Below are 24539 nucleotides of genomic sequence, written 5' to 3' on the forward strand. Positions count from 1 at the left end.
AAGTGAGAAAACTCATGGGTGGAGATAAAGAAAGTTTAATAGGTAAAGGAAAAGCTGCACACACAAGGAAAGCAGAACAAGGAATCCATTCACCACTTCCCATAGACAGGCAGGTGTTCAACCATCTCCAGAAAAGCGGGGCTCCGTCACACGAAACGATGACTTGGGAAGACAAATGGCCTCACTCCAAATGTCATCTCCTTCTTTCTTCTTACCCCAGCTTTATATTCTATATGCTATTTGGTCAGTTGGGGTCAGCTGTTCCAGACTGTCCACTCCCAGCTCCATGTGCACCCCCCAGTCCGGTGACTGGTGGGTGTATGGTGAGAGTCAGAAAAGACCATGACTCTGTGTCAGCACTGCTCAGCAGTAACAAAAACATCTGGTATCAACACTGTTTTCAGCACAAATCCAAAACACAACCCTATGCCAGCTACTGTGAAGAAAATTAACTCTCTCCCAACCACAACCAGTATACCCACAAAAGTTTCTGTGATAGCTGGCTGATAGTTTCAGTGATATATTTTCAGAGAAAACTTCTGTTTCTCCTCTTGAAAATGATGTGCTAGGTGTTGTACATACTTTCCCCGAGTTTCTCTACTTGCCATTTTACAAACAATAGCTCTTAGAGGTACGATGACTTTGTTTCCTGTTAAAATAACTGTGATATTGCACTGAGTGGTTGAAAAATTGAATTCAGGATAATTAATTTTACTGTAAGAGTGGGTTTATTTTAACTTTTGAAAGTCAGGTGTCCTGTCTCACATGTTTGTTGAATGAAATAAACCTCGATGTTGGGAACTTCTTCTCTCTTCATTGTTTATGAAGAAAATTTAGATATAAACTTAGCCAGGTGCCAAACTTTTAGATGGTTGAAAAGTGTCCCTGACACTTAGAACTGTGGTTGTGCTTATGTTTTTGTTTCAGATGGACCCTACTAGAATTTCAAAAGAACACGCACACTGTGTCAGAACACTTTTTGGTCATCAAGAAAGTACAGATTTACATGATGCATCCTTTGAAAGTCAAGAAATGAAGTTAATGCCAGAATCATGTAGAAATATGAAACTCGCTCTCCAAAGGACTGTGCAGAAGGTAGGTGGCACAGACTGTGTGTTCCTTTCTTTCATGGTCCTGTTGAACTTCTTCCAAGATCTATATTCAGAGGTAAGTTCTATAAATTGTTTTCTGGTGTTCAAATAACACCTGATGTTTCATCCAAGCGTTTACTCATGAGTCTGGTAATGGCTAACCAATTCTGTATTCAAACATGTTTTATTTCTCTTATTTTTTTTAAGAAAGGAAGACTTGAAGTTTTACTAAGAAAACTGATTGCAGTTAGTTGGTTAGCCATTCTGACTTTTGGATTGGCCTGAATGGTAGTCATTTATGCTAATATTTGTATAGGTTTGCCAACACTTTGGATGCGCATAAAAACCAAGTTACACGCTTTTTTTCAAAGCAGTCTTCCTGTCTGTTTCCAACGAGATTCTCCTAAGTCAAGATCATCAGCAAACAAAATATTGTCTGAAGGACAAAGAACATAGCATTTGCTTGGGTTTGCTCATTTCTTACTCTTTCTGCAGCCCCAAATGAGGGATAATATTCCCTATTTTTTTTCCTCCCTTTGCCACTTCTCTGTTCTATACAGATAGTTCTTACACTGGCAGAAGACCTACTTTGCCATAGCATGATAACTGAGCAGTCTTACGAGTATCACGAATAACAAAAGTGGTCAGCTGAAGAAGTCAACCCTAATGAGGAAGACTAGACAAGTGGGATATATGTCACAATCCCCTCTTTCTGCAGTTACTGCCTTTGATCTCTTTTTGTATTCATGACGGTGTTTAGAGTTTAATTATGGGCTGTTTAACAGATGAATGTCTGCTATGGATTGATTTTCCTGGCTTATCAGGTCCACTACAACTTTACTACTTCACGTCTGCATATAACTGGCAGGTTTTGATTAAGGGTACTGCTTTAGATTTGAGCTGAACTCACATACACTTCAGAGTGAACTGTACTTGAATTAAATTCATTGCATTTTAATTGTGCTAATGTAATGTTTGCTTTTAACAGAGAACCCTGATCTTTTTGAGAACAAAACACAAAGAAACATAGGAGCCCATGTCTTGTCCGTTTTGCTAGCCATCTCCTTCAAAAGCTTAAGGGGCAGACAAAGGGTTAAGTCTGTAGAATTAGTTCTTTCCTCCTGCTACACCTACATCTGTGCTGTGTGCTGGTACTGGACTGCTTTTTCGTGTGACTCCCATGACAGAGTAAGGAGCCTGTTACTGTAAGTCAATGGGAAGCCTTGTATTCTGGTCATTTACTGCTGGTTACTCAACAAAGGCATTGGCTTTAGTTGACGCTGCATATCCTGCCAGTCTGGATGGAAGTTAAATGCTGCAATGTCCGTGGCCAGGATAAATAGTGAGTAGGGATAACTTTTCTGGCTGTTGACCATTAGTTTGAGAACAATAAAATTTCCTTTGCCAAAGTAGACTCTGAATTTCCTTTGAATGTTACAGAATGTATTAAGCAGCTGCACCAGTGTTCTAGATGCTTTGTCATCTTATATCAATGATAGAGAAAAAAAATAGATAGGAAAATGATTGCCTGAGGCTATGTTTGCATATTTTCGGTATATCAGAGAAGTGAAAGTAACGGTGTCAAGGCAGAATTATACTATATCATGATCTGTAAATTCTGCCTTTCATTCACCCTGCTACAATGAAGAGCAGAGATGCAGCCAAAGCTTACTTGCAGTTGTGCTAGTCTTTTGTATGTGGGAATACAGCAAATGTGACTTGAAATAGGATTCTTGTTGTCTGTGCTTTCTTCACTTTCCTGAAGGAGAATTTAACCTGTGTGTATTTTAAGAACCAGTATCCCTATTTGAACTGGTAGCATGTTCAGTGACTAAAATGGAACACTTTAAAATACCATTTATCTTTTGTGATTTTTTAAATATATTGTCTTTTGCAAATCAAGCTGTTCAGGAAATGAAAATAGACAACTTACTTTTGCTCAGGTTTATGGTTTGGTTACAGCTTCTAGCTTACTGCACCGGTTCTCATCTATTTTCTTTGCACACCTGTAGACCTAATACTTAAATCTAAAGCAGGGTTTGATGCTGAAAACGAAAGTGCTCTTAGGAAAGCCAGTGTTGTAGGGCTGCAAGGTCAGGTCTAGAAATATTTATCTCCTGAAAAAATAATAATTGAAGATTTTTATTTTCATCAAAATCTAATGACCAATTCCTTAACATATTCCAGGATAAAAATTCTGCTTAAGGAGCAGCTTACTAAGTAGAAAGCACATTTTCAATACTGCATATAAACTTTCAAACAGACAACTAGTATACTTTCTTAGCCTGTCTGTTTGCTTAATTTTTTTTCCATGCAACCCTAAAAACCTTTTGGCAATCCAGATGCACTGACCACAGTCCTTATGAAGTCTGTTATGAGCATGAAGTAGAAAGGACTACAAACATATCTTTGGTCAATCCATAAGTAACTTTTCTTGGCATTACTCCCAGCTTCTAGCAGCTTGGGGAGTTCAGGCATAAGCTAGTCTACCCACACGACAACAGAGTGCTTTGCTAGACCTCCAGGGCAGCACTTATAAAGATATCTATATACTTAGCAGACATTTAAAGTGCACATAGTTATGGACCAAGTAAAGGTTTCACAAGTGATTACTGTAAGTTATTAAAATTTCACTGTTTCCATCCTACAATCTTACATGCCTTTTTTTTTCTGCAAGCAATAGACTACTCATTTGGGTAGAGGTGGTGTTGCTGGTCTCCAAACTGTAGTCTGATGAGTATTGGTTCATGTACTTTCTATTTCACTTCCTTCCTGATTAACATTCTTCATATTGCTGAATTTCCGGCAAGAGAATCAGATGCTTCTTCCTGGTACTTAGCTGTACTTACAGCACTTGGGTAGTAAAAGAGAAAAGTGCATAAAGAAGCTTTAAGATCACAGATGAAAAAGCACATGAATGTCCAAAGGACTTCTTGTTGGTCTCAAAAGGCTCCTTATAGCTGCTCAAAGCAGATACTGAGATATTGTAAAAGCCAAAGGAGATGAAAAACGTTTCACAAGTATCATGTGTTCAAGTGTAGCCTTGTCTCTGCATCCTCAACATTGGATATAACTTGTATAACGAGAGTTATTTTTACTTTGAACATGCTGAGATGCTAAGGGTAAAACCTGCAACCTGCTGTGGATTAGGAAAAGACCACTTCCCAACTTTCCAGACACTTAAAGCATGATTTTTAACTTTAAAATGTGAACGTTTCAGAGCTTCTTAATGGTATCTTAAAATTTTTGGTTGAAGGGAAGACATGTTTTTCATTTTTGTGACTAACTGCTTGTCTGTTGTTTAAACAGTGACTGTATGAAGGAGGCTGGAATGTGGGAAGCAGGTCAGCAGAGCTGATTTGGTTGACGGTGGGCAAATTACACAAAGGTGTACAAGAGTAGCTTATCATAAGACTAACAGAGTGGTGTGACTTTTGTGTACAGTTTTGCTAAAAATAACTGAACAGCTTGGTATCACAGTTCTGTGGACAGCAGCATTAGGAGAAGTCGCTGGTAATATTTTGTCAGTAGTTCTTGTGTCATTATAGCAGTTTCTTAGTCACTGGTTCTGTTGAACTGTTTCTACTTCCTTAATGGGAGTCTACATTGTGATTAAGTATGAGATGCTTAAAGATGTTCAGGTGCTAAAAAATGCAGTTGATACTTTAAAAATTTGAAGACTCATAGCTCTTAATTCCTTGCAGTATGAATACCAGGGGACTTTTTATAATCCCATTAAGGGACTATCTTTAGACATCTGGATTTCTTCAGATACTCCGTGAAAAATTTCCTTCAGGGTCAGAAAGAAATACATGGTAAAATGCTTTTCTAAGGTAGTTTGTGTATCAGCACTTCGGAACTGTAGAAACATGAAGTAAAAAATCAAGAAGTGTTGAACTACTTATTCTTCAGGAGGAAACTCACAACTCCATATCTGTTTTCTAGGGACTAGTTCATTTGTTTCATCTCCCTTTTGGAAGCCTGGGCAACATAACAGAAAGGAATATCAAAATTTTATGAGGCTGGCCAGAATCAAGTAAAGAACTTGACACCAGTCCAGAGCTTAGAGAACTGATGGAGGATTTCTGTTTTCAGACCGCAGTCTTGCCACTTCTAATCCAGTCCACTTCTAATCCAGTGACAAGCACACAGAAGAGTCAGAGAACATAAGCCAGCCTCCAACTCTTCTCAATGTGTTAGTGGTGAACTCATGCTTATAATTTCCTTTTTGATGTAATGATACCTTCATTCCTAATTGCATACTAGCACAGCTTCAAGAGGAGTACAGGAGAGTGTTCCTGTCAGAGACATGCTCCTAGGAAACAGGACAGTAGGTTTGAGACCATCAGGACAAGGAGACTTGTGGACCCCAGTCTACCTGGGTAGCTGTTCTGCTTACCAAGTAGTGATGCTGCAGTGAAACAGCACCACCAACAGTTAGAAAGAAACTCAGACCGCATTTCATGAGGGTCAGAGCCTTTCCACAAGGAAGATGAGTTGGATCAGGCTGCAGGATCTCTCACTGCTTAAGCTAGAGCATCTTTGGAAATGTGCAGAAGCAGAACTCTATGCTCCTAGGAAAAATTTAAGTTAAGAGTAGAATAGCAATTGACCAGTTCAGGGATTTCAAAGGCTGAGCAGCTACCAACCATGGGATTTTTTTTAGTACCAATTTAGATAATAGGAGATTAAAGTGTACATAGTTCTTTTTGGATATGCCCAGTAGACTCTCCAGGCAAGAACATTATCACATGCCCCAGAAGGAAAGGATATGAAAGCAAACTTGACATTTGAGAAGTTTCCATTAAGAAAGCAAGAAAACAAAGAAGTTTCCCCTTCAAAGGAAAGGGTTGGGGATAGGTGTGTTACAGTAATCTCCGAGTGTGGTCTGTCGCCCAGGCTCTTCTTACCTTATGTCCTGTTCTCTTCAGAGTCTTTTGCCATCTTTCACAGTACCTGGTACTTGCAATTTCTTGTCACCTTCCTATTTTCTACTTGAGTGTGGTTAGCGGCTGATGGTGGTGTGCAGCTCCTAGAATTAAACCTCATTTTCATGCTCCTAGAACTGACATTGAAGTAGGAAGATCAGAGAATTAAAGAGAATGTAAGTAGGGGAGGTGGATATGAGTTTTACTTCTGAAGTTGTGATTCTGCTGCATCTCTTCTTGTCTCTACTGCAAAAAGCATCTTTGTGATTCTTATCTACAAAATCAGCATATCTCTGCTGAAGTATTGTGCTTTGATAGTCATAATACAACTTCCATACTGCTGTGGCTTTTCATTTTGGTTTAACATTTAAATACCTACTGAAAGGGGAAAGTGAGAGTAATAAATGCGCTGGCTAAGGCATTATAGACTTCACTGTGGTTGCAAAATTACATAAAAGCAGGACTTCAGGTGTTTTTAAAGCAGGATTTCAAATTCTAAAACACTGCAGTGATTGAGAGCACAGTGTAACATTGCTGATCTGGCCAAATCTGAGACATATTGCATATACCTGGATTGAATCAGGCAAACAACAGTATGCATTATATAAAGATGAAACAAGGACCACTCTTAGGTTTCAAAGAGGACATGACTTGCTATCATCAGCAAAATGTTCCTTTTTACTGAACGTTTCTTGATGGCTCCATGGTATAAGGTATTCTGAATAACAAAGGTATTACCCCTTTTTTTTTCGAAAACATATGGAGAGTCATGGAGAAAAAGGGGACCGAATTGAGGATTGAACTTAATATTACCAAGACTCAGTCCATGCTTGTAAGAAGAACAGGCTGCTTAGATTTTTGAAAACTGCTGTTTGTATCTTTTTCTCAAGAGGAAGACAGGTGTGGATTATTTAAACCAAAGCTTTTTGTGGTGCCTGATGTCTGCAATTTGTACTGTTCTTGGGTTTGTGTAACATGGGTTTCATTCATGTTAAAATTCATCTGTAGTTTTGAAGAATTGCATTGAATTATGGTACCCAGTCCATTTGGCCCAGTCCAGATGGGGAGGATGCTTAATCCTTCAGTTCCTGCATACTTTGTTAGCGGTCAAGTGTGAAGAACGGAGGTTTTCATTTACCTCATCACAAATGAAATTCAGAGCTTACTTTCCTTAGTTCTTAGAGTGATTGCACACTAATTCCTATGTAGAACTGTCTCTTTCATTACTTTTGGACACCAAGTAATTAAATCAGTTCATAAACTCTATAGTTTGATGTGATGCCTTCTTATTAGTCATTGTTCCATTATACTTGGAGAAATAATCCAAGTGCTGTAAGTAGGAAAGGTTGTAAATGTCCTGTCACCACTACTTCAGTAAATAATGCAGTGATCGTACACATCATTGTTCCTATCCACCTTTATCAGAAGATTGGACAGAGGAAGTAATTTGATTGTGTCAGCTAACCTGTGTGTGTTCATATTACACATTCTCATATTTACATTATGCATACCCAGGCATCTGAATATAATGTAGGTGGAACAATATCCCCAGATATATGCAAACTAAACAATATTACAAACCCAAGAAAACATCAAAGCCATGGCTCTTTCTCATTTTAGGAAGTCCAGCGTGTCATGGGAAGAACGCCACCAAGACCAGAAAAAGGTAGGTGCTGCTTTATGAATAAGAAGTATTTTGGTTCCACTAAATGTGTCTTTGTGGGATAATGAAATTCTTTTATCTCTAGCTGCAATGGAGGCATTAGGAATTGAACTGTACAGGAGAAACAAACCTGAGAAGCAGCCATTTGCCCATCTCATTATTGATGATAAGAATATTCCATCTGGTAAGTTCAGTTTTAAGTGAATACTTCCTAAATGCATTAAACAGTGAATAAAGATATGAAAATAGTTCAGCAAAACCAGCAACAGACTGGGATTTCAGAAATGGCTTTTGATAGCAAGAATAAATTGGATGCATTAAAGGATTTCAGAAGCAACAGGGGCAATGTTAAAAGGAGGATGGCTCCTCTTTGTATTAGTCATGTGCTGAATGTCGTTTCAAATTACCAGTTTTCATGATTAACCTTTGAGGACTTGGCCTGCCCCTTTGTGCTGTCAGGTGAGGAAGGAAGATCTTGTGTTGAATGCTCTCCTCTGAAGTTTCTCATTTTCTTTGGCCTGTAGGGCCCATCCAGAGTTTTTCATTCACACTGGACTTCATCCATAGGTATACACACACACACACACACACAGAGATGTGTTCATATATCCTTGTCTGCGTATGTGTTTATACCAGCACAAAGATTGTCCAGAATACATATCATACAGTTTGGAAGATGTTTCCCTTCTATTGAGTCAAAGTCAGGGATTTTTTTTATCCTGTTGTTAGCTGAATAAATGTATTGTTTTCTGTTGTAAAATTCAAGCATGTGTTGTGTCCACCTATTCAGCCCTTAGCAGCAACACTCCTTTTGAGTACAAAACAGGGTTTGTACTGGGTGACACAGCATTTGTCTTCAGGGTGGATCTGGAAGCTGAGAATCTTATATGAGTCCACAGTGCACATGCATATCAGGTGCCCATCAGTGAAAGAATTTGCCATAAAGGAAGCACACCTTTCATTTGGAGGTGTGAAAAATCTAGAATTGCAGTCCCAATGGCATTATTACAACTTGCCTGCTAGTTCGCTGCCCTCTGTGAGTATGTTGCACTCTGATAGCAAAAGGATGAGTTTGTTTCCTTCTGCTGATGGCACGTTGGAAAGGTTTTATCATATTCCATTCACTTTTATGTTGCAGGACTGGTGTAGACTTTTTCACATAAGACTCCAGGGCCCTCATGACATTCTGACATGCCAAAGCTTCAGAAGGGTCTGTTGTGCATTCATCTAGTCCAGGGGTAGCAAGATAAAAATCATAGCATTGTACTGTGAGCAACACAGTGTGTTGACTTGGATGCAGTATGTTTTTGAGCAATTGAGTAGGGGGGAAAAAAATGTTCTTGTGGCTTTTATCTGCCCCTATGGTAAGAGGATGGCATTCTTTTATATTGCCAAAGCTCTTATTTTCTACACAGAGGTATACAGATGGCTTTGGGAATATCCTTGCTAGTACAATATCTGGGAACAAGACTCGAGTCTGCCTTGGAACACTCTCCAGAGGAAAAGATTCAGTCCTACAATTTTAAGATATGTTAGAATGGTTTTATTTTTTGCCCTGGAGCACTGTCAGTTGAGATTTTTCTCTCTGTATTCTCAACACAACAATTGGTGTGGTAGAAATAAACCAGAGTTTTTTCTGAAGCTATCAGATGGAGGATCTTAAGATAGGAGGGTGCATTGATCACTGTGTTCTTTCTCTGAAGATTTATACATTCTGCAGAGCTGAACTCCTTGTTAATTAAGCTGTGCACATTGCTCTTCTGTTTTATATAACCAAACCAAAGGGGAATGCTGTGTTGAGACTTGAAATCTGATATTTTAGCAGCCTGCATAGTAATACCTTGCTCTTGCTCTATTTAAAGACAAAGCAATTCTGTACAGCTTCTTGCCTGGAGGGATAGGATTCTTTCAGGTGCATTGACATTGCCAAGATCCAGAGCTTTATAAGCAGAGAGCTTAAACAGCTTGTCAGATGGCAGTCAGAACTTCCAAAAGCTTTCTTGTTAGCTCAAATGCCTCCTAACAAGCTTCTATTTTAGTCAGATTTTGGCTTTGACCTACTTTTACCACAGGTCCATAGTAGAAGATTCAGTATCAGTAAACTCGTCTTAGCATTTTGTCTTTGGAAGGTTTCAATTAATTTGCTAATCATAGAGACAGATGACTTACATCTGCAGAAGTGGAGTGTGTCAGTGTCACAGTCTGTGAAATCCACCTTTTGCTGTGGGGAGTTTATTTTCTGTTTACCTGGATATTGCTGTAAACTGTGTTTTTATCCAGACTAGCAGCTGATAAGTTTTACTGTTGTGCATTGCTGCTTTAACCTTCAAGGGAGTGATACAGCACATCTATGGGTAATGGAAAGGGAGACATTGCTCTTTCTTGTTCTCTTCACTTTTTTTTTTTTTTTTCAAAAGCATGGGCTGCAGGAACTCTCAGAAACACATTGCCTGTGACAGCAAGCTTTGTTTCTCCTTGGAGCAGATCTACTCCTTACCAGTATTATGAGCTGGACATACTCTCTTCTGATCTGGCACATATGGCTTCTGCCTCTTTTGGAAGAGCATTGCCAGAATGTTAATCATGAGCACAGCTTCTGCGGTCCTCGTGGGCATTGTAACAGTGAGGGGCTGCATCCTTACAGATAGCTGGAACCCTGAACCTACTGGTGGTGAGGCACTTTAGTATTATGCTTACTGGTATGAGGCAGTACCCACCTGGCTGGGTAGCATAGAGGTTAGTGACAGGCATAAAGAAAGAAAAATTTGCATAAGGGTCACCAGGAGATTTTCCTCTCCCATCTTGTTTTCTCTGACTGCAGATGGCAATATTTATGTTCTTCCCCTGATTCTTTACTCTCCATGTCTGAAACCCTTCTAAATTGTTTTCTGCCATCCATGAGCCTGGACAGATCTTTTCTTAGTATTTTAAGGTTCTCTACTGTCATCACTCTGACCCAGAATAACCAGAGTTGAGGAAAAAAAAGTCTTCAGTGTCAAACAGGATTTTAAGTAGTTTGCTACTGAACACCCTTCATGAAGAGGCACTGAACAGTGAACTGAAGTGTGAGAAAACATTTTCCTTTGAGCTGGTTCACAATAATATCAAGCCTCAAATGGACTTTTGCAGCTGGGGGATAGTGTGAGGGAGGGGGGGAAAATAACCCTTCCCAAATCTTGGTGTCCCCACCCATCATTTGGTGACAGAAGCTGTAGTGGTTTGGCTTGCTCTGTGTATTTTTTAGGTTTGCTGCCTTAGGTTAGAGCTGGATGCTTACTGGTTGGTTTTTACCAGAGCTCACTATAAATGCTACCTAGGTTTTAAATGAAAACAGTGAATTTTGGTTTATAAATTGATTACAGAAATAGTCACCATTTAAAGGAGAAAATCACAAACAGAAATAAATATAAATGTTAAATATATCATTTGGAGTGTGAATTAATACCTTTAGCTGTCTGAGGAAATGCTGTAGTATTCTGAGCTATTTACAGCTACAGGTTCGACTTAACTGCCCTTTGCCTCCAAAAGAGTTTTTCAGAGCAAACAGTGCTTTGGTCCTTTCTTCAGGCTTTATTTATACTTGAACATTACTACAATGCAAACAAATTATCAAAACAGGGCTAATTTTATTGAACTCATTTGTAGTAGTCTTAGTTCATGCTCACAGATACACAAGACACTGTTTTTATTTGTCTTTAGTTTTCAGAAAGGCTGTGTATTATTTTGAATTTTTAAATAATGCTTTTTTCCTTGTCTAGAAGACTATCTTATTCATGATCTCCCTGACTGTTTACTTCTCTGTCAGCTTGACTTGCCTTGTGCTATTTTTTTCATGATTCCAAAGTAAATTATTTCACAGTAAGAAGATACTGTATTGCAGCATTTCTGACTAGCCCATGGCTTGGGTTATGTGTCAGAGTTTCTGATATGTGGACTGCTGATTTGGCACTAATGTGTGCTCCAGTTTTCTCCACTTCCTGTGTTTTGGGGTACTGATTGTTTTGGTGTCTCCAGATCTGGTTGTATTACCACCAGAAGCGCTGAGAACCTGCTTGCTCCTTCCATTAAAGATTTCATGACAGAACTCGTACAAGAGCATCTTTGTGCTGTGTTGCTGGCTGTGGCATGCCTCTTCTGGAGCTCTGAATTGTGGCAAAATGCCCATCTGCCTCAGCTAATACAATCATAGCATTATAATTTAATGCTTTATAATTTAATCCCCTTTTAATAAGGGATTTCTAGGAGTTACCTCTGCAAATCCTCTGCTCAAAACAGATAGTGTCATCCCATCATCTCTTGGCCTGTCCCTCTATCTGACCATGGGTGAATGATGTGCATTTACTTGAACATCAAAATAGTGTAAACAAACTTCACCCAGAGCCCATCTCTCAATTATGAGCCACTGTAGCACCTATTTGCCCTCTTTTCCCTTCCCGCTTTTCAGCAGGAAGTTGTGCCTTCCTGCTAAAGATTTCTTCAAAATTGCAGCTTAAGACTGGCAACTAAAAAATTTACTTGTCAGGTAAAAAAAAGCTACTTAGCAACTACCCAGTGTACCACCAGGCAGTCACAGCACGCATTTCTGTTCCATCACAGGTATACATTCCTGTCCCATATCTAAGTGCCTCTCCTCTGATCTAAGCAGTGATTTCCAGCCTGTCCTCCTCATCTTGAAGGTAGCCAACCTCCTTGGGGCAGTATTTCTTCAGACTTAATGGTGTGCACGAGAAGTTCTACAACTGCCTCAGCTACCCCCAGTGCTTCAGAGGTGCAATCTGGTACCTCTATCTTAGCACTTCTTGCAGGTGAATAACTCCAGGCTAAGAGACTTAAGATCTTGCTGTCTTTTCCAGTTAATTGATGGTTTTCGGAGGTTTTTTTGAGTCACTGCACAGAAGATGGCTTCTCTGTATAATTTTGCTAGCATGATTTCTACCTGCACTAGAGCCATAGGGGAGCAACTATTTATGATCTGCCTTTGAGAACCTGTGCTTTGCTGAAGTCTTCATGGAAGAACGCCAGAAGGTTTTTGTTCTCGACTGCTGTTAAAGTATTCCTCTTGCATGCAAAAGTTGCTTGCCCTTGGCAGTTAGGCAAGGCTCATCTCTCAAATTCCCCTGTCCCCTCTTACCCTTGCTTTCTGCACAGACAGATGGAAGAGGCATCTTTTGAAGCAATCGAGTATACCTGAGGCTTTACACCAGCATGCTTGTGAGCACTGGTTGGAGGGGAAGGTATTGGGCCCTGCTGTGTGCCATGGAAAGTTTGGTAGGGATAGACTGTTTTGATTTGATGTTGGGAGAATAAGGAACTGCACATTCCAAGCAGGCATTTAGATGCACTGGGAGGCTAAGGTGTAAAGTCCTCTGGTACATATGTGAACCCACTGCTCTGGGAGGGAGCAAATGGAGTTATTCTGTTGTGCTGAAAATTGCTAGTGGTTAGGAGGACAAGTTAGCCAATTCCCATCTATTGTGTTATGCCTTATGTATTACATTGAATAATAGAGTGTTTATGGCTTGTGCCTATAAGGAAGGCTCATGGAGCTCTCAGGACAGTGTTATTTCCTCTGCGTGGGCGTGCCTGTGGGCTTTGCCAGGATCTTCTTTTCCCACTGTTGCCTATTCTACTGTTTTTGCAGGCATGGGCTGTGAGATGAGTTGGTTGCTATAATGGGATAGTGGTGAAGCTAGGGACGTGGAGGGACTGTGGGATGTGTGCTTCAGGGCATGCTCCTCAGCACAAAATACTGTGATAAACCTCTACATGATACATTTGCTGTAGTAGCAATGCTGTCTGAGCTGGTGTTGCAGGCTGGTCTTACCACTGTGCCACGAAAAACAATCTGAAGTGTCAAATGTGACCAGGTTTGGAAGGAAGATTCAAATTTTCTCTCTCAGTGCCTCTCTGACCTCCTACCAGGCCATCTCTGAGCACAGCCTCCATAGTAGGATATAGATGAAATAACATCTGAGATGTTATTTGACATCAAGCTGATGACATCAGCTTGAAACATCCAAGAGATGATGCAATGTGGCTCCCTGATGATAGTGCCTGGGAGCTGTGTTTTGGTCCAGGTAGCCTGTATGTCTGTACCTATATGTACAAAGTTAGCTTTCAGTGATGGTGCTAAGCTGGCAGACTAATCCAACATCTCCAGTCTCTCACCTCTTTTTCATTCTTTTTGCAAAGTATTGATTCAGCCTCCTGTTTACCAGACCACTGTCATGTGGGCAGAACTGAAAAGGCTTATGTGTACCTGTTAGAAGGAATTCAGTAATGGTTCTTTGCATGTGATAATTCATTTAAACCTCCCTTTTTGGTAGTCAGATTTGGTAACTGTTATGTGTATATTTTGATTCCCTCATGCATGATGTTCTGTGGAGAGACTGAGAATGTTATTATCATTTTCCTTCCTAATTTGTGGATCTCCATCCTAAGACAACTTGAAGGGGAATGTTCTCCTCCAAGCATGGAATATCAACTCATTGTTTCTAGTTTGAAACTTAAGACACTGTAATAAATAAAAATAAGAAAAGAAAAAAAGAGCAATGTGTCCAGAGTCACATCTGTCTTCCACGAGCTTGTCTTCTAAGACCTTCTGCTAGATATCAAAGAATCCAAGCTTACCTCCTGAATAGTTATAGTTGTCCAGCTATAAGTATTTGTAAAATTATGAAAGAATTAGGATGATGATGTAGACCACTATCCTAGATATCTAGGATATGAATTAAATGAAGTTTTAGAGCCTTATTCTGGTATATGCAACCACTGGGTTAAGTCTAAACATTGTTTTTTCATAAAAAGCTTTGTTATGTCATAAATAGTTGAAGTGCTATGTAAAGCCTAGGCAACTTAGTGTGTAATACTAAAAATGCACAATTATACTGATTTATCTGCATTTTTGGTGTTGTCACATGAAAATGTTTACCTTTGTACTGCTACAGTCACAAGAACATAAAATATGGGAAGGTTTCATAAACTTTCTCTTTGGGGAATTATCAGTTTAACTTGTGTTCAGAATTTTAGTTATCCCTTGCAAACAGTTAAAAGTTGAAGACTGATAACAAGTTTTTCATTTCAAATTCATCTCAACAATCTATTAGTTGAATAAAATTTTAGATGGAATGCACTGTCTTAGCAGAGCTTGTTGCATGACTGCTTAGCATAATCAAATTATAGGCCAAGCAAGTGTTTTGTACCACAGTCCAGCAGGCATTTCTGGTGGGAGGGCAGACAGTTATAAATAGCAAGCCAAATATGGGAGTGCATTAAAAAAAAGAAAATTTCACAAGAATTTTTTCCCTAATTGTCTAATACTCACTGTAGCCTATAGAACTCTAGTTGATTGTAAAAACCTAGAGATTGCTTACTAAATGTTGAGGTTTGTTAAATGTTTATAAATCTGTCTTTTTTCTCTTCTCTTCAGGAACCCGCAAAGTGAACCTCACATCCTGGCATCATGACAAAGGCCAGGCAAACCTATCGAATATGACATTCAGTGATGGAAAACTAATTGTTAATCAAGATGGCTTTTACTACCTTTATGCCAATATCTGTTTTAGACATCATGAAACTTCAGGAAACTTGACTAAAAGAGGGCTTCAGCTGATGGTATATATGATTAAGACAAATCTTAAAATAAGGCGCTCTGACGTGTTGATGAAGGGAGGGAGCACCAAATACTGGTCAGGAAATTCAGAATTTCATTTTTATTCTGTAAATGTAGGAGGATTTTTTAAATTAAAATCTGGTGAAATGATAGGTATCCAGGTATCAAACCCATTGCTACTGGATTCATCACAAGAAGCAACTTATTTTGGAGCGTTTAAAGTTAGGGATTTAGATTGAATCTTCCTTTAGTGTACTGAAAATTGTTTGAGTTTGGAGTTGTCCAGAAACAACTTGAAGACAGAACTGAAAATCTTCTGGAACCCAATTACATCTGTATAAGCCATATATCTCTAAACACATGTTTTTGTCCTGTACTGACTCCAGTGGGAGTCCCACGAATGCATGGAAGGGCAAAATTACAGTTCTCCTGATTTAGTCTTATAGCCATTTTACTTCATTTGTTTCCACTGGCTTTGGTAGTCATTATGTATTTTACATTGGTGTAGTTGAAATCAAAAAAATTAATATTATTGAACTTCTGTTTCCAAGTTCTGCTCTGACTTTTTAACCTGTGCTGTCCTTATTAGTTCTGGTGCAAACATAGGGCAGGGCAGACTTTGGCTCCCAGCTTGCATTTAGGACTCCATTTTGCTTGGGGTTGAGTGTTCTGAACCTGAGATGGCAATTATGAAAGTATAACTAATCCCATTGCATTTGATGTGACTGTTCACATGCTGAGTTAGGCCTTTTTTTGCATTGCTGAATCAGGGTTGGAGAGCTCAGACCATGGCAGAAATGACTTGCAGAACACCTAAACAGTTCAACTTAAGTTTTGCTGATAAAAAGGGCCATTCCAAGAAGAAGGAAGATCATCTGGCCTTACAGTTCTAAAAGGTTAATTACAGGTCATTTTATTATTGTTGCACAGTTAATTGCAAATATAGATTGCCAAAATACAGTGTGCCTTTAAAGTATTACATTGTGCCAGAACCTGCAAAGACATTTTTTAAACAAAAATTATGTATTTTTATATTCTGTAAAATCTAAAGTTATATTTCAGGTGTAATGTTTTGTGTTAAAAAAAATGTAAATTATATTGTCCTATAGTATTTGATACAAAATATTTAAAATCTCTTGCTGTTTGTATATTTAATGTTTTAAACTGTTTTTATGTACAGACATGTTAAACTGGTGCACTTTTTGATCCCAATGGGAAAAAATGCAGCTATAAGAGGTTGTTTGCAATTAGCAAATGTAATATATATCTTCGTTCTTCTTAACTTAATAGATTTCTTTTAAACTTGTCAGTATTATTGGAAAGGGGGGGTGAAATCACACCAATGCCATGAGTAATTATACCAGAATGCTGGTCACTGAGTACCTTTCAAACCTGGGGGGTAATTGACATTACAAAGCTGGCATTGTGTAAAATAAAATAAAAAAATTAATACATAAGCCCCAGAAATGTATTAGGAGTATTTATAGTTACTGAACAGGCATGTTTTCCTACAACAAAATCTGCGAGTGGTAAATTCTGCAGTTGAATAATGACTTTTTTTAGCTTAGTTTCCTGAAAAAGTGAAGCTTATGTAATTGCATTGCCTGTTCTTGTCTCCCCTTGTAGCTTTTAAAATTCTGCACACTTCTGCCAGATTTGACAAATGAATGGCAGAGTTAAGAGGTATTCTTGCAGGTTTTACAAGGATAGACAGCTGAGGACAACTCAGCCATTTATACATTATTTAACAGTGGCTGGCCACTGTTCGTATTAGCCAACAGATTATATGAGGAGGCTCCTTGCTAGCTGCGACGTGTGTTGTCGCTTGTATAGTTGCTTGGGCAAAAGAGGTCAGTGGATGGAATCTGAGGGAGGGTATGGGGGCCATAGAGGGGAGCTGCAAATACTAAGGTGATGTTTAGAGCACATTTGGACAGGGGACAGCAACTTGTTGGGGAAGGGATGAGAGAGGTTTTTTAAGTGCTTGTCTGTGTGCTTTAAGAATGATGTGGGGAAAACCCACTATTTAATTAAGTCAGAATCAAAGAAGGCAAAAGACTCAAGTCTGTAGGAACTGGGACTTCGTACAAATCCTCAGCCTTTTTTTTTGTTGTAAGTAACTGAGTTGAATCCAAGCAATTATTTTATACTGTATAATAAACATTTCTTCTTAATGTTAATATTGTTTTCTTACAAAATATATTTCTAAGAAAAAAATCAACTTTGTGATTTCTTTATTTTCATGTGTACCTGTATTTTTGTGCAGCTTTGGTAATTTTATTCAGATTTCAGAACATGCAGGCTGGGTATGGTATAACTCACTCAAGAAAACAGAGTCACAAATCAGCTATTTTGAGACAATTAACAATTAATTTTATGGAGTTTGGATTTGGCTCCAGACATGCATCCACTACTTTCAAGTTGGGTTACATCTTTAGGGGTTGGAAATCTAGCTGAAAATTAGGACTTCCCATTTATGTTATACACCAAAGAGTTGTCAGTTCAAAACCAGTAATGACTGAGGAATCTGGAACTTTTTTTTTGTCCAGTGACAGGCTGGGAGAAAATGTCTACTCTATGTCTGTCCTGAGGGTTACGTCACCCTCTGGGGAGGCAGAGATGGGAGTTCAAGTGATTTGAAAGTAAAGTTAGACTTAGTTGCTGACCTTAGCAAATGCTCTGCCTACATATAGTGTTATATGAAGGAGAGAAGCCACCAGCACTAAATGTCATCTGAATGACTCTGGCTGTGGGCTGTGTGTGTGCTGGAGAAGGTCTCCGAACCTGTAGTGTCTGTTGAGCCCCTGAGCTTGGTTGATTGCCTGTGCATCCCAAGCCACCAGAGCTTAGAAGAGGGCTTTTGAGGCTCAGCTTAGCATAGCTGTGCTCATTAGGAGGGCTGTAGGCATCTGAATTTCACAATACAATATGGGGCTTTAAATTTCCCTTGTGCACAACTTTGAAACCTAAATGGTTTGGGGGTTGTGGTGATTTTTGGGTGGTGGGGGTTTTTTGTTTGTTTGTTTTGTTTGTTTGTTTGGGTTTTTGTGGGTTTTATTTGGGTTTTTTTGTTTGTTTGTTTGTTTTTCCCCTTACCCTCTTCTGGCTGCAAATTATTCAGTTGCTTGATGAACGGGTGGGAGGGATGTGATAATGTCCTCATGGGGCTATATAGGCTACTGTGGGGATAATAATTAGAAGCCAAGCCCTGACTCCTCTCTTTACTAAATAAAATCAAATAGGAGGTCCTATTCTGCCTGTCTTGCCCTGGTCTCTTCTTACTCTTACATGCATTTAAAAGGAAGCAGGATGCTCCACGTAGAGCTGTAGGTACAGTTTGATTTTGCTTTTTATATCAGAGCAGCCACAGATTGAAAAGCTTCAATTGTGTCATTTGAGGCGGGTCTTCTAAGATGATGAAGTAAACCCAGCTGCTCTACCACTGACCTTCCTAAAACCAAGTCTTCCTCCTGAAGTGTCTGTTCTTTTGCGTCCGCTTCATTTATTTGATTGCTTCATCAGGACTCAATTAATGAAAAGAGTGGATGAATCAATTAATGGAGAGAGTTACCTTGAGAAGAAGGTCATATGTTCTTGGCTAGGAAAGGTACATGTGACTCTTATTTTATAACCTTCAAAAGATAATTTTGGTCTGTGGATACAGGATGATTATTTGCTGAAAATTGAAGTTAAAAAAATCTTACATGGAAATAGTTTATTTGCAATTCAAGGTATTTGTGTGCATCTGTATATTCTTACTGTGTTCTTGCTAAGTTAATTTTTATACATGGGGTTATGACTGCATATTTTGGCACCTGAGTACTCCTCCCCCCCGCCTTTCCAAGCTCACTCCAGCCAGTGTCTGTTTCTTTTTCTGTCTATCCCACTTCCTTTCTCTGGCTCCTTCCAGCTGCCAGTGTGTCCTGCTCACCCCACTCTTAGTGACTTACAGCTCCTTTTCCTGGTGGTAGCAATAGCGTTAGATCAGATCTAGGTATATTCCCCCTTATTTGGCCCACTTTTATGTGTCTTTGCTGTGCCTTTAGGTGGAAAGGAACAAGAATTTTGTTTGTCAGAAATATTTTTCGACTATTGATGCAAGGACTGAGCTGGATAGAAACAAAGAAAAGTAGTTGAGGAATAAGGAACAAGCAGTTTGGACACATGAAGCAGTCTATACTGCCCTTTAATCTGATGTACCAGTTTTGGAGGGCTCCAAACAATTATCACATGCTTGTGTTTTGGTGTTACAAAGTTAGTCTCCAGCACAACTTCACAAACATGGCTGTATGCAGCATTTTGCTGCAGTGATTGGAGAAAACTCATACCTAAACCAGAAAGTGCTCTTGCACATATACACAGGCAATTTCTTGTTCTTTCTCTCTCTCTGTATTGGTGTCTTTTCCACTAGTTCCTGGTTGCTGTATTTGGGATCACGACCTGTGGACTTTGCCAACGGTTTTTTTTTAGCTCACTGGGTTTTGACCCTGTAGATCCATACCTTTGCCTAATGTTTCCATTTGTGACTAGTTTCAAAGCAAAGCTCAGTCATGGAAAGCTGAGAAACCTGTGTCAGCTTGAGGTTGTTTAAATTAGATTTCAAAAACTTCTTGGCAACTTTGGATGTTTCTTTTTTCTGCATTTCTTTTAGCCTTAAGTCTGAATGTGCTGGGGTTTCTAGCTGGGTTTCCTAGGAAATATTTTTGCTGAGGTGGAGGTGAAGGGCTGGGTATCTTTGATTTACTGCTGTCTGTTCACAGTCCATTTTATGAAGTTTTGGAGAGGGCATATTTTCCTTCCATTTGTTCAGCATTTGAGCCATGTACTGTTTACCGCCTGCCCTCTTGTGTCACATTGCTTTTCCCCAGACTGCACATCACCAAACACCAATCAATTTATGTTTGGCTGTGACAGAAGACAAGCAGGAACTACAATTGCTTTCAGCTCCTTACATGCTGCAAGTCACAAAATGATAGATTCATTTTTCCAGCCTTCTGGATCTTGATTCATTCACTGCATTAGAGATTCTTGGTTGTTCTTTTAACAGAGTATGCCAGAATCCTCCCTTGACTACTGAGCTCACATTTCAGGTACTATTATGCCTTCACAACGTAGCTCCTTCCTCATCCTGTAGGTTCCAAACTCACTCATTCTTTAAGTCTGTATTATCAGACATCCGTAAGGATGCTTGGTGGGCAGTTTTGGGGACTCCAGCTCCTTAAGGGGAGGATTCACAAACAGGATCTCCTCCCCCTGTCCCGTTCCCCACAAGTTCTGGATTTTAGAGCACTGAAACATGACCACATGATGATAACTTTTTGGGAAGTTCAAGTACTCTCTTGTACTAAATATTTTTACCTCATGTCCCACCAATTCGAAGGATTTTAACCTACTCTTCTCTGTTAATTGGGTTGAATGAAATGTTTGGAATGATTTTTTTTCTTTACTGTGTCACAAAAGAACACCAGATGCTGCAATCACAACCTTCCGTGAACAAAGATAAAATCAGTTCACCACAGATGTTGGCTATGAATGCAGAGTGGAGCAAACCTTCATTGCTTGTTACTTGTTTACTGCTGTGCCTGCTCTAACCCCAGCATGAGCTCTCCACCCTGCTGACATCCAAGGGAACTGATGTACGGCAAGTGGCATAACCTGTACATACTTATTCTGCCCTCTGGGAACTAATAACTAATGACACTGCTTTAGTTAGCAACCTTTTGCAGACTGACTACTCTTTTTTACATAAACATCTCCCAGCTATAATCCTTTCTGTGTTACACATAAGTTCTACCAGCTCCCTGCTTATACCTGTAGCTTTTTGCAATGTTAATGTCACCAAATGTTTTTTCTGTAGTGCAGTAACACATGAAGTAACACATCTTAAACAAAACAAGGTCCATCTGATGTAATGTTTTATCACTCATCATGGCTTCAGATCTTTGCTCTGGGAAAACATCTGCAGTTCTGGAAATGGATAGTTAGGTTATTTCTGTCCCGCTAACTGGAAGAGGGCTGGAGTTACAAGGCACTGAGTGGCGTACAGCCTTGAAGCTTAAGCCAGCTTCCCTCTTAAGCAGAAGATCCTACTGACTTGTAACCCACTAAGTTGTGTTTTTATCATATGAAACTGAGCATATGTGCTGCATGCCCCAGAGCTTGACAGAGAGGCCTCCTCCAAGCAGGTCAAACAGGGCCAGAAAGAGAGCCAAAATAAACCCATGTGGGCAGCAAAGGTCCAGGACTAAGCTTATGCCTTTTTCTTTTTTGATCCATTACTGTCAATAGAGAGTAATAAATTAGAGAATAATCTGGTAGCAGAAAACATTTTTATTTTGTTTACTATTCCCTGAAAGCAGCTGTTGAATTTACCGCCTATTTTCACCTATAAATGTAAAATTGGATTACTACTTATATGAGTCTGCATTTTCTCTCAAATCTAACAGTCTTATTACACCATTATGAATAAAAAGAGATAATTTAATTTAAAACTCATTAGTCTTATATATAAAAAGTAGTATTATGATTAGTATCAGTGTGTTGGACTTCAGCATTCTCCTGCCTGTGGGTTAGCAATTTATTCTATTCTTGCTTTGTTATCTGGCTATTTTTTTTCAATTTGTCTGACAATCACATTAAAAAAAACATTTTCCCCAAAAATATGAACCAGATAAAAACGTCCCATGATTTATTTGAAAATATCCAAACAAATTTCCTCAATTTTGGTCTTGTCCTCTGGTATATGCCATCTGCACACTTGCAGAATTTTGCTGATGTGTGAGATTGTGAAACAAAGAAGCTCACATAAAAAAGCTAATTGAGAAGTCTATTGGCCCAGCTGCTCTGTGAGACTTGCTGAATGTGAAAAATTCCTCCCAAATATGTAAATTTATTGTTACAATTCATTCAGTTTTATTAATCTTTGTTAATATTCTACTGGTAAGAAAGGGTTTAGCTTCCCACTTTGAAATGAGTGGATGTTTACATGCTGACATCAATAAGATTATTATAAATAGTTTTGTATGATACAGTTTCTTTCTAAGCCTTTTTCAGGAGGTAGCTATTTTAATACATCACAGAATCACAGAATATGTTGAGTTGGAAAGGATCCACAAGGATCATCAAGTCCAACTCTTAGCCCTTCACAGGAATATCCCCAAGAATCACACCATGTGCCTGAGATTATTGTCCAAATGCTTCTTGAACTCTGTCAGGCTTGGTGCTGTGACCACTTCCCTGAGGAGCCTGTTCCAGTGCTCAGCCACTCTCTGGGTGAAGAACCTTTTTCTAATATCCAACCTAAACCTTCCCTGACTCAGCTTCAGGCCATTCCCTCAGGTCCTGTCACTGGTCACCACAGAGAAAAGATCAGTGCCTGCCCCTCCTCTTCCCCTCATGAGGAAGTTGTAACTGCAATGAAGTCTCTGCTCAGTCTCCTCTTCTCCAGGCTGAACAGACCAAGTGCCCTCAGATGCTCCTCATATGGCTTCCCCTCAAGGCCCTTCACCATCTTCATTGCCTTCATTTGGATACTCTCTAGCAGCCTAATATCTTTCTTATATTTTGGTGACCAAAACTGTACACAATATTCAAGGTGAGTTTATATGATGGTATTTGTCACTCTGTGCAGTATAGAGGGGTTTAAAGCAAAGCAACAATGCAAATAGCATTTCTTCTACATATATCCACAAGTTTTATCTATTTCAAATATACCATATGCAATCTACATGTAACTGAGAATAACATAGCCCTGGGAATAATACTTGCTCATTGGTGACATATCTTATTTTTGTATCTCCTGTGAGATCTGTCATGAATAAATATTATAACTTGTTTGGGCATTTTTGTGCCTATGTAAAAGGATGATACCAAGTGACTTTGACAGCATCAACAACAAATGATGGAAATGCTGTCTTTGCTCACCAAATATCCAGAATGACCCATCTTTTGTCAGCATCCCAGCCAGGAACAGGAACAAGGGGTTATAGTTGCCCCATCCTAAGTTTTGAGGCCATAATCTGGTGAAGGAGAAGAGATATGGTGCACCTAACTTCAAAGGTGCTTGTGGAATGTCTGTAAACTGAGATGCAAGCAGAAATTCTGCCTTAGTAGTATGGAGGCCTTTGTTTTACTTTTGTTGTTTTTTCCAGGTATTGATAATGCTTATAAAACTGAAAGGTGGCCAGCAGAGGAGGGACCAGTTAGCATCTGCTGTCCTCCTCTTGCAAGCCAAATGCTCAGGAGCACAGATGGCCTTTATGATCATTATGGGTTGGAGACACATTCAATGAAAAGTAATTTAAGTTCTTACAGAAAAAGTATATGAATGTGGGTTTGTTCCCAACACGAGACAGTCTGAATCAACAATGGGAATGGGCCGGTTACCAAAGAGTCTGCTGGAGCAAGTTCCCGCTGCCAGGCCAGGATCTCCTCTCCCTCTTGGCCATTAGAGGGAGGAAAAAATAACAGACTATAAGAGCCACTAAAATAAGGACCAACACCAAGAATGTACCATGGGTTTAATACCAGCTCCTCCTCTCAAAGTAATTATAGTTGATGTTGCCCAACTGTTACCGATCAACTGTCTTTCATCGTGGTCTTTTGTTTGGAGTCAGTAGTTTGGGTTGAACATCAAGACCAGCACACGCCAGTCAGCTTCTCACGGAGAGTAAAATAGGACTGAAGGTGACAGGGAGTGTCATGCTGCCTCAGCCATGAAACAGGCAACTGAGTTTGGGCTAAACCAAAACCCTTCCTAGGTATTTGTTTCGCATTATATAACCTTTACCCAAAAGTTCACGACAGCACTAATTTTAAAGTGAGAAAAGTCCAGGCTAAACGAAATACTGGTATTTCTCATACTATCAACTCCTGTGTACTCGGAAATGTGGTATTTGCTAAAAATGTATTGGTAAACTCAGAAGTTTTCTTTGAATTTCATGATGTGACCTAGATTTAGGTGGTGCAAATAACCCTTGCAATACCATTCTCACCTAACCCATTTCTATGTTTGTGCAAAGTATATGACATATAACCATTACCATGACACCCCCATACTTATGTTTGTAGGGAAATTATTTTTTGTTAAGGGAAAAATTAACTCATTATGTGCCTCTGAAGGCTCAAGTTCTGCATCATTCCTAAATTTCAGTGCTGCATGTTTTAGTATTTTCTTCTGCTATGGAAGTGAGCTGTTTGTTAAAAGTCTGGCTCATTGCTCCCAAGCCATTGATGTGATGGATGTG

The 24539-nt window shown here is 39.3% G+C and overlaps 1 protein-coding gene across 1 annotated transcript; it reads left to right on the forward strand.

The window, feature by feature from the left end:
* Positions 1-927: 927 nt before the first annotated feature.
* TNFSF11 (TNF superfamily member 11) lies at positions 928-15699 on the forward strand. The gene is made up of 4 exons (XM_029960963.1): positions 928-1095; positions 7640-7685; positions 7768-7866; positions 15112-15699. Exons 1-4 carry the CDS (start codon positions 928-930, stop codon positions 15531-15533), a joined length of 735 nt encoding a protein of 244 aa, XP_029816823.1. The 3' UTR covers positions 15534-15699.
* The last annotated feature ends 8840 nt before the right edge of the window (positions 15700-24539 follow it).

This window comes from Manacus vitellinus, unplaced genomic scaffold, assembly GCF_001715985.3.
Source record: "Manacus vitellinus isolate BGI_N305 unplaced genomic scaffold, ASM171598v3 scaffold_2_pilon, whole genome shotgun sequence".
Lineage (NCBI taxonomy): Eukaryota > Metazoa > Chordata > Aves > Passeriformes > Pipridae > Manacus > Manacus vitellinus.